This window comes from Solanum dulcamara, chromosome 5, assembly GCF_947179165.1.
Source record: "Solanum dulcamara chromosome 5, daSolDulc1.2, whole genome shotgun sequence".
In the NCBI taxonomy this organism is placed as follows: Eukaryota; Viridiplantae; Streptophyta; class Magnoliopsida; order Solanales; family Solanaceae; genus Solanum; species Solanum dulcamara.
Genome location: NC_077241.1, coordinates 51,834,013 through 51,844,785, shown reverse-complemented (window position 1 = coordinate 51,844,785; position 10,773 = coordinate 51,834,013). Strand labels below are relative to the sequence as shown.

Here is a 10,773-nt window from a genome sequence, read left to right as displayed (position 1 = left end):
TATCTGAGTTTGATTTGATTTGATTTTATATTTTTAAAAAATCAATAATATTTATTTAATCTTAATTTTGTTTAAAAAATCAAAGAAATAATCAAACTTATGCTTATTTTTTATATTATAATATATACATAATATATTACTCTTTTGTGAATGATTTTAAATATCATATATATATTTTCATTAATATTTATTTATAAAAGCAAAAGAGTCTAAAATAAAAAGTATTTAAAAAACATAGGTCCGTTATTTTTTTTCTTTCTCCACCTTGTATTTTAATAATTTTTATTTTTTATATATAATTAATAATCAATCAGATAAATTTAATTTTAAATCACTACCATTCAAATGGACATGTGAACACTTGAATGAGATTATGGATTCTAGTTAAAAAAAAAGAAAAAAAAGGAGGTTGAAAATCATGCTTGTAACCATGTTTTCAACTCTCCCAAGTCTCAAGTCACCGTCTTTATCACCAACTTCTTATCTTTTTGCCCCATCCCCCACCCCCGTCAATGCCAAAATGTGTTTTCTTGCCCCCCTCGAAACTTCCTTCAAATCCAAAGCCGCGTTCATACCATTCATACACGTTTTTCCTTCATTAATTAATTTCCTTTGTACAAATATATCCAATGTCCCATTTTTCAACACCATTTGTCTTTGTTTGTATATTCCAAAGTCTCTATGCGTTCACACACATTTTCTCAAACACTTTACTTGCATCCCCTTTTGGCCATATATGAAGCAGCAACAACTCCCTTCTTTCCCAGAAAATTCTCCCATTCCTATATTCGTCAATTCCTCCACAAAACGCTTCTTCAGATGAATCATAACAACTTACCCAATAAGCGTCGCAGAAGAAGGAAAGAAACCATACAAGAAACCCCAACGGGACCTGAAAATGATGAATTTGGATCGGAAATTCAAGGTGGTGCTGTGAAAACCAAGGAGCTCAAACAGATAATTACATCCTTGTTGTTACTTGAAGAACAAGAAAAGTCCGAGCAAGACGAATTTTCAAAGGAAGAGGAAGAGAACAAGCTCTTATTCGACGCCAATCATAAGAAAACAACTAAGGTGATGTGGGATTATTATTCAAATGTTCAACAACATCATTCCGATTTAGAACAGCTAGATGGTGTTCGAAAACGAAAAGGCCGAGGCAATTCTGCTGCTGCTACTGCTGCTGCTTGTGCCCTTGCTTCTTCTGCCGCTGTAGCAGAGGAAGAAATCGTTTCGAGTAATAAAGCTAACGAAAAGGGTGCGCCCCAGAGGCGGTTGTGGGTGAAGAATAGATCAAAAGCTTGGTGGGATCAATGTAACAGTCCTGATTTCCCCGAAGAGGAGTTCAAGAAAGCGTTTCGAATGGGAAAAGATACATTTGAGCTGATATGTAATGAATTGAGTTCTGTGGTTGCCAAAGAGAATACTATGCTAAGAGATGCTGTACCTGTGAAGCAGCGTGTTGCTGTTTGTATATGGAGATTGGCTACGGGAGAGCCTCTTAGATTGGTTTCAAAGAGGTTTGGATTGGGGATTTCGACTTGCCATAAGCTCGTGCTAGAGGTTTGTACCGCCATTAGGACCGTGTTGATGCCCAAGTATCTTCAATGGCCTGATGAAACGAAAATGAGGGATATAAAGGATGAGTATGAGGAGATGTCAGGGATCACTAATGTTGTGGGATCAATGTATACAACTCATATACCTATAATTGCTCCTAAAATTAGTGTTGCAGCTTATTTTAATAAGAGGCATACGGAGAGGAATCAGAAGACATCATATTCGATTACTGTTCAAGGCGTGGTTGATCCAAGGGGGGTGTTTACTGACGTGTGTATCGGTTGGCCTGGTTCGATGCCTGATGATCAGGTACTGGAGAAATCCGCCCTTTTCCAGAGGGCGAATACAGGGTTACTGAATAATGTTTGGATTGTTGGCAGTTCTGGATATCCTTTGATGGATTGGGTTTTAGTGCCTTACACACAGCAGCAGCTGACTTGGACTCAACATGCTTTCAATGAGAAGATTGGTGAGGTTCAAAGGGTGGCAAAGGAGGCGTTTGTCAGGTTGAAAAGGAGATGGTCTTGTTTGCAGAAAAGAACAGAGGTGAAACTTCAAGATCTGCCCGTGGTTCTAGGGGCGTGCTGCGTGTTGCATAATATATGCCAGATGAGGAATGAGGAAATGGATCCAGACCTTAAATTTGAGCTCATTGATGATGAGATGGTTCCTGAGATTCAATTGAGATCAACCAATGCTAGGCTTGCAAGGGATGTCATTGCTCATAATCTTCTTCACCATAACCATGCTGGTACTTCTTTCCTGTAATGAAAGGAGTTAACTTTGATGTGGTGTTCTTGATTCATGTAATTCTTTCAAGTTATTATTATATTTCACATTTGTTTTTCTTGCTGTTGTATTTAATCTATTCATTAAAGTTAGTCCAAGGAGATAGTCCTTTGTGCAAACTGATGAAAATGTTTCTTTCTAGGACATAGCCATACACTGAAATTGCAGACAAACATTGTATTTCATACTTGAATTAGGGATTGATAGATGAAATTGACTTGGCAAAACATAAATTCTCTTTTTTTACATATTGTCAATTACATGCAACTCTCTTTCTTCTTGTTTGGTGTACATCAGATCTCAACAACTGTTCAATTTTTAGTACCCGACTCACTTTTCTTTTTAGGTAGCCAAAAAAAAAAACATATTTTTATATTTAATAATAATTTTAACTTCAAAAAATTAATTTTTTATTCTTAATAAAATGATTTATAGCCACACAAATATATATGATTTATTTTAGACCATAAATTTTAAAAGTGTTTTTTTTTTAAACTCCATACAAGTCAAACTACATCCATATTTGTGCTATTCAATGAATTGTCTGTAAATATAATATAGTGAGGATAAACTAAAGTTTGTTGTATGAATCTTGCTGACAATTTAAAAGTAGGACAGCAAGCAGTTGGAAATCACTTTCGACTGATGCTGGGCTAATTTGTTATTCGGGCAACCTTAGCATATTTAATTCCTAATGTCAATTCTTGTTTCCAAGAAGAAGATCTGTCTAGAGGCTACTTATTTATTTTTATTTTTTAAAAAGGACTTAAGATTAGAACCTATGGAATCTGACTGAAATTTATTGCTTTCAAAGATGGTACTGCTCCATCAGTTTTATATTATTTGGCGTTTAGGTTAAAAAAAGATATTTTATTTTGTTTTATATGTAAAGTTTATAAAATTAGAGGGTTTTATTATATTTTCTCTATCTTTTCTGAGTACTAAGTAGGAGTATTGAGTTCCAAAGCCTATTAAGTATATTTTTTCCATGCCTTTTTAGTTGTTATGTTGCGTTTTAATTACGATCCAAAAATCGAGGTCATTATGACACATATTTCAAACCTCATCCCGATGTATAAGCCGAAAAGTAAAATTATAAGAGACTCCCAAAGGGAAGTCAAGCCACGAATAAACCCAAAATAAAGGACAATGACAAAATTATCCCAAAACCTGGTGTCACAAGTTTAAAAACATCTAAATACAAAGTTGAGTTTGAATACACAGTTTAAGTCTCTGATTATAGAAAAGACTGTAAATGAAAGATGGACTAATAGCGATCTGGACCCCAAGATCTCACCACTAATCCAATGATGAAGTATATGCTAGAAATCAACTACCGCGCTTGACGCCCTGGTTAGTATCTGCATCAAAAAGGGACACATATGTAGGGGTGAATACAATCCACATATACTCAGTAGGTTTAATCGACTGAATATAAGAAATTAATCAAAAACTATGAAATAAACTAAGGAACGCTTTCACCTGCACGCACAAAAGTCCTACTCCGGTTATGTTGCTGCCAATTTTTTATAGAACAGCGTGAATAAAGTAAACACGTAATTATAGTTCAATATCATAATTAACCATATAGAACAAATATCATAGGTATCAATGCAATGCAATGCAATATGATGATGCAATAATATGATGGTATGGTGGGATCAAGGTTGTCGCACACACCTACCGAGCTGTGCTACCAAGCAGAACTCATTGAGGTCTCGCAGATCATATTTCTTATCACAATCTCAATGCATCAACTACCTCGCCACCCAACTCGTGGGCAAGGATATATGAAAAGTATCACATTTTCTTTCTAAAAAAGGCTTCCATAATTCTCAACTTTCCAATGATCAATGATGATATGAATAAGAATGAATGTATTTACAACATATAAAGCATGGAGTTAATATTCGACTCAACATGTAGCACAAGGTTCAAAGTTCTCAAAATTAATCTAAGCATGATTTTCACCCTTAATAGATAGTAATGGGAAGGAGATATATCAAATTAAGTGTTTATCCTTTTCTCAACAATATCTCAATACTCAGGCATGCTCAAAATCCCCCAACTCAACCCCTCAGACGGGCATTACAAATCAAATAACCTCTTCACATCTCTACTCAGCTAAGTAATAGATAACACAGTCTCAATCATAGATAAAATATGACATAAGGCCCCCACACGGGCTACACAACACATATAAGCCCCCCCACGAACATCAGAAAATCAATTATCAGTCCCAAACTACACTACGACCCCATCCCAAAGTTTACAACATAGAATTTGACTAATCACCCCAACTCAGCTCCAAGAAGGATAGCCAAACCTACCTCAATTATCAAAATCACACTCGAATGTTCTACCGGACGAACGACCTTTTGATTCAACGCCCAAAATGATAACCCACTATCAAGAATGAAACATGCTTATCATAAGGACTCCAATGGCACCCATATTGATAGGTTTCGTAACCGGGGATAAAACAGTTCAAAAATTGATTAACTTCGAAAAGGGTTAAATCTAAATTTTTATTAAAAAAATATGTTCTACTCATTGAGGGGAGTTTGTGGGTGAAAACCCCATAAAAATAGGCCAAGAAACAAGGTGGAGATCAATGAAACCAAATTGAAATATAAACACTAAAACCCCCAACAATTCCCACTTAAAACTAGACTTATTAAAGGATTAAAGGAAGGAAATCCATGGATAAATGATGGGGAATCGAAAAAGAGACTTACCCACAAGAAATCCGCCCAAAATTATCTTTTCCAAGGTCCAAATCGACAACAGTGGTGGCTTTTCGAAAATGAGACCATTTTCACAACTTAACATTGTTCACGCACAACTTGTGCATCGCGATCGCGAGCCACAAACTCGTGCGATCGCAAAGCACTGGAAAAAGACACTTTGTGATCGCATCCTCACCTCCCGTGATCGCGACACACAGAGAGTTAAACCTTTGCGATCACATGAAAATCATTGTGATTGCATAAAGTAATAATTGGGCAGGTCGCGAACGCAAAGAACAAAATCACCTACATTAGAAACCAGATCACAACTGAATGCTAAGTCCAAAAATGCTCTTAATTGGTCCTTGGGAAATCTAGATATGCTATTACACTGAATTTGATATTTCAGACTCAATATAATCGTTAAATTTTGAAAAGAAGTCATTTTGACCAAGATACCCTCCCGGACCCCTTATTGGCCTAAAACTCAACTTTTGGCCTAAAATTTCAACGGTGATTAAGATCTCAGAACTCTAGGTCAATGTTCAACTAGACCAAACTCGACCCGGATGCAACAAAACTGACAGAATTCTCATCCGACCCTTGAATTTCAAAACGTTGACCGAAGTCAAACCAACTCATTTTAAAACCTCACTTTTCAACTTAAGACTTCAAATTCACATATCAACCCAAATCTATTTCCGACACCTCTTCTAGATAAACTTTTACATTTCGGAGCTGATGGAACTGACATAATCTCATTTCTAGACCCATAGCTCTAATTGATCTCGAAAACCACTTTTTCACCTCTAAACTCTATAAAACTCAAGAATTTTCTCAATTCACTAACTATTAAGAATTTAGCACATTCAACCACATAAACTGAATAAATAATACTCGAGGGTACTAATGATAGGGTAAAATGACAATTTTGGGCAAATATTTTAAAATGACCCTTAAGGTCATTACATCCACCACTAAAAAAGATGTTCATACTCGAACATAAGATAAAGGAGAGTACCAGGAATCTCAGAAAACTGAGGGTACCTGGCCCACATATCAGACTCTTAACTCCAGGTCGCCTTCTCAACAGGTCAATGCCGTCGCGGCACCTTGATCGAAGCGATCTCATTGGTCCTGAGCCTATGAATCTGTCTGTCTAGGATAGCTACCGGCTCCTCCTCATAAGTCCAATCCATACCCAAATCTATTGTTTCATAAGCCATCACATGGGACTCGTCCGATATATACTTGTGAATCATAGAGACATGAAACACCTGACGGACAGTTGGCAGTTTAGGGGTAAGGCCAACTCATAAGCCACCTCACCCACTCTTCTCAAAATCTCAAACGGGCCAACAAACCTCGGGCTAAGCTTGCCCTTCTTTTGGAACCTCATCACACCCTTCATGGGCGATATTTTAAGCCATACACAATCACCCACCATGAACTCTAAGGGGCAAACCCTCATGTCAGCATAGCTCTTCTGACGACTCTGAGCTATCAATAGTCGACCCTAAATCAAACGTATCTGCTCGATAGAATCCCTGAGTAAGTCAGTATTCAATGCATCCACCGCAACCAAATCAAACCACACAATCGATGATTGACACCTACGACCATACAATGCCTCAAATGATGCCATCAGAATGTTGGAGTGATAACTGTTATTATAAGCAAACTTCGCTAAGGATAAGTGTTGGTCCTGTCGGGTACCAAAAATAATCACACAGGCCCTTATATCCTCCAACTCCTGAATAGTCCGCTCGTACTGTCCATCAGTCTGGGGATGAAATGTTGAACTCATCTCTCATCGCATACCCAAACCATGCTGCAATGCCTCCTAAAAGTGAGAGGTGAATATTTAACCCCGATCTGACATAATAGAGATAGGCACCCCATGTAACCTAACAATCTCACGAAGATAGATCCTAGCTAACTACTCTGTAGTATAGCTAGTTTTCATCGAAAAGAAATATGTTGATTTGGTCAATCAGTCCACAATCCCAAACAGAGTCGTACTTACCCAATGCCATAAGTAATCTAGACACAAAGTTCATATAATACTCTCCCACTTCCACTCGGGAATGGGCATCCTTTGCATAGGACCACTCGATTTTTGATGGTTATACTTCACTTCTTGGCAATTTAGACACCTAGCCACAAAATCAACAATGTCCCTCTTCATGCCACGCCACTAATAGTGTTGTTTCAAGTCATGAAACATCTTTTCCACTCCTAGGTGAATCGAATACTTGGAACAATGAGCCTCCTCCAATATCATACGTACCCAATCACCAACCTTGGGCATACAAATGCGACTATTAATTCTCAAAACTCCCTCTGGATCAAGAGAGGATGATTTTGCTTCACCACTCAACACTTTATCTCGAATGGTCTTGAACTTGTCATCCTCAAACTGGTGTTCACAAATCTGGTCCATCAAGGTAGACCTAGCCTCCACAGTGGACAAAATGCTATGATGTGTAGAAATATCAAGTTAGATCAACTGCCTAGCCAATGACTGAACCTCTAAAGCCAAAGTCCTCTCATCCGCCTTAAGGAAGGCCAAACTACCCATACTAAGTGCCTTACGACTCAAGGCGTCTGCTATCACATTATATTTGCCCGAATGATAAAGAATGGTGATGTCATAGTATTTCAACAACTCCAACCATCTACGCTGCCTCATGTTCAGATTCGGTCGATAAAAGATATACTTAAGGCTATGGTGGTTAGTAAAGACCTTACAATGCACACCATAGAGATAGTGCCTCCATAACTTCAAAATAAACACCACCGCTGCCAACTCTAATTCATGGGTATGATAGTTCTTCTCATGTACCTTCTACAGTTGAGAAACATAAGCTAAACTCTACCATTTTGCATCAATAAACCATCCAAACCTACTCCCATTGCATCACAAAACACAATAAAGGCCACACTTTCCTCGGGTGAGGCTAGAATAGGTGCTGAAGTCAATAACTCCTTAGCTTTTGAATGCTCGCCTCGCACTCATCAGTCCACTGAAATGCCACAGTCTTTTGAGTCAACCTAGTCAATGGAGCTGCAATAGAAGATAAGCCCTAAACAAACCGACGATAATAGCCTGCCAACCCAATAAAGCTCTGAATCTCAGTAGATGAAGTAGGCCTAAACCAATCACGAACTGCTACACCCTTGGTCGGATTGACCATAATACCATCCTTGGTCACCACTTGACCCAAGAATGCCACAAATTTTAGCCAAAACACACATTTGGAGAACTTCACATACAACTTCTCCTCTCTCAGCCTCTAAAGGAATGTCCTCAGGTGCCTAACATGATCTACCTCATTCTTGGAATAAACTAAGATGTCATTAATAAACACGATCATAAATGAGTCTAAATAAGGATGAAATACCCGATTCATCAACTCCATAAAAGCAGATGGGGCATTAGTCAACCTGAAGGACATAACCACAAACTCATAATGCCCATAACTAGTCCTGAATGCAATCTTCGGGATATCAAATTTCCAAACTCTCAACTGATGGTAACCCGACCTTAAATCAACTTTAAAGAACACCGATGCACCCATCATATGGTCAAATAAATCATCAATACGTGGAAGGGGGATACTTGTTCTTCATAGTTACTTTGTTCAACTATCAATAGTCAATACACATCCTCATAGTACTATCCTTCTTCTTCTTCATAAATAAGACCAGTGCACCCCACAGGGATACACTAGGACGAATAAACCCCTTCTTTAACAAATCTTCCAATTGTTTTTTAACTACTTCAACTCTACTGCAGCCATCCGATAGGGAGAAATAGATACGAGCTTGTTGCTTGGCTCAGGAAGAACACCCGGTAACTCTGTAAGAATCACATTTATAAACTCTCTCACCACCCCCGTAGTCTCTAAAGAAGGTGTCTCTGTAGTAAGATTATGTATATGAGACAATTAAGACAAACAACCCTTATCCATCAGACGATGAGAATGAATATAAGATATTACCCCCTTCGGATACGAACTCAAATTACCTTTCCACACCAAGATAGGCAAATTGGGATAATATAAGGTCACGACCTTTACATAACAATCTAATATAGCATGATACAGAGATATTCATTCCATACCCAATATCACATCAAAATCATGCATGTCTAATAAAATCAAGTCTGCATGGGTCTCTCTACCCGAAAATATCACTAAATACCTCCGATATACCCAATCCACCTAAGGACTCACCTATCGAGGTAGAAATAGTAATAAAAACCATAAGAGTCTCACACACATAATCACTACCCATATTAAAATAGGTCGACACATAATAATAGGTAGACCCTAGGTCAAATAATATTGAAGCAAGATGCTGGCAAATAAGAATAATACTTGTAATAACTGCATTAGAGGCCTCCGCCTCAAATCTACCTGGTATAACATAGCATAGCTAATGGTCACTGTTAGATTGCGACAAACCACGAGCGCCGCCTTTATCTCTATCTTTGGTGCCACCTTAAGTGCCTTGAGTAGTACCTCACGCGGCTGTAACGGGGTTAGGAAGAACAACCGGTGTCCTAGGCCGTCTAGTAAAAGGAGAACATCTAGGGAAATCTTGGGTCTTAAATACAAACTCATCACACACAAAATAGCCTCGAGGTCCTGAACCCCATAGAGGATAACCAGAACTGTCAATACGGTCTCCGAAGCCTAAAGAACCACTATAACTAGCCTGACCCGATCTAGATCCATCTTTACCATTTGAGCCCTAAATAGCTGTCGGGACTAGTCTCTGCCTCTGGAGGAATGATCACCAAACTGACCCTACCAACAGAACCTTTATGCCCTGCCCTGTCTAGTATGTCGAATGCTCTCTATCATCTTGGTGTGGTCAATAACACCTTAGAAGTACCACCAAATAGTACAAGGGAAACTGTAGCCTCCTAAAGATAATCCGTAAATCTTTTCACCAACTTAAAGATCCGCTTAAACTCAGTAGGAATACTGGACATGACATAATAATATAACTCATAGAAGCGAGCCTAGTACTTAGATACGGATAGAGAGCCCTGATCTAATCTATCAAACTTGTCTCTACACTGATTACGGAGGTGATAAGGCATAAACCTCTCAAGAAACTCCTCTGAAAACTACTCCCAACTTATCATAGAGGAACCAGCAGGCCTACGGGAAATAATTGATCTCTACCACTCCTTAGCCATCCCTATAAACTGATATGAAGTGTACGCCACTCCATATGCCTCAAGAATACATAGGTTGAATAATTTGTCCTGCCACTTAGTCAGAAAATCATAAGCCTTCTCTTCGATCGTAATATCAAATCTGGGAGGTGCCAACCAAAAAAATCTCTCGAATCTCTTTTGATCAGCTACCGATATGGAAGCACTAGTAGAAATATGTGGAGCTGCAAATCTCAGAGGTATGATAAAAGGCACAGAAGAAGATCCCAGATTTTGGAACCTATTACCAGGACCCTGAGCTGGTGGCGTAGTACCAAATGTGATAGGAGAGCCTGAAGTACCAGGGAGAATGCTAGGAGTTAAAACACCATCCAATCTAGCCAATAGTCTAACCAATAACTCTTGAAGCATCAGAGTACTATTAGAAACCACTAGAGGCTGGGCTAGCCTTTGCTGCTCAGGCAATGACCCTCTAGCTCAGCCACGAGCAGGTGCTTCTCTCCT

The 10,773-nt window shown here is 38.5% G+C and overlaps 1 protein-coding gene across 1 annotated transcript; it reads left to right on the top strand.

Moving 5' to 3' along the window:
* The first annotated feature begins 624 nt into the window (after positions 1-624).
* Positions 625-2,606, top strand: LOC129889212 (protein ALP1-like). Its single transcript, XM_055964415.1, has one exon. It carries the CDS (start codon positions 682-684, stop codon positions 2,326-2,328), a length of 1,647 nt encoding a protein of 548 aa, XP_055820390.1. The 5' UTR covers positions 625-681; the 3' UTR covers positions 2,329-2,606.
* The last annotated feature ends 8,167 nt before the right edge of the window (positions 2,607-10,773 follow it).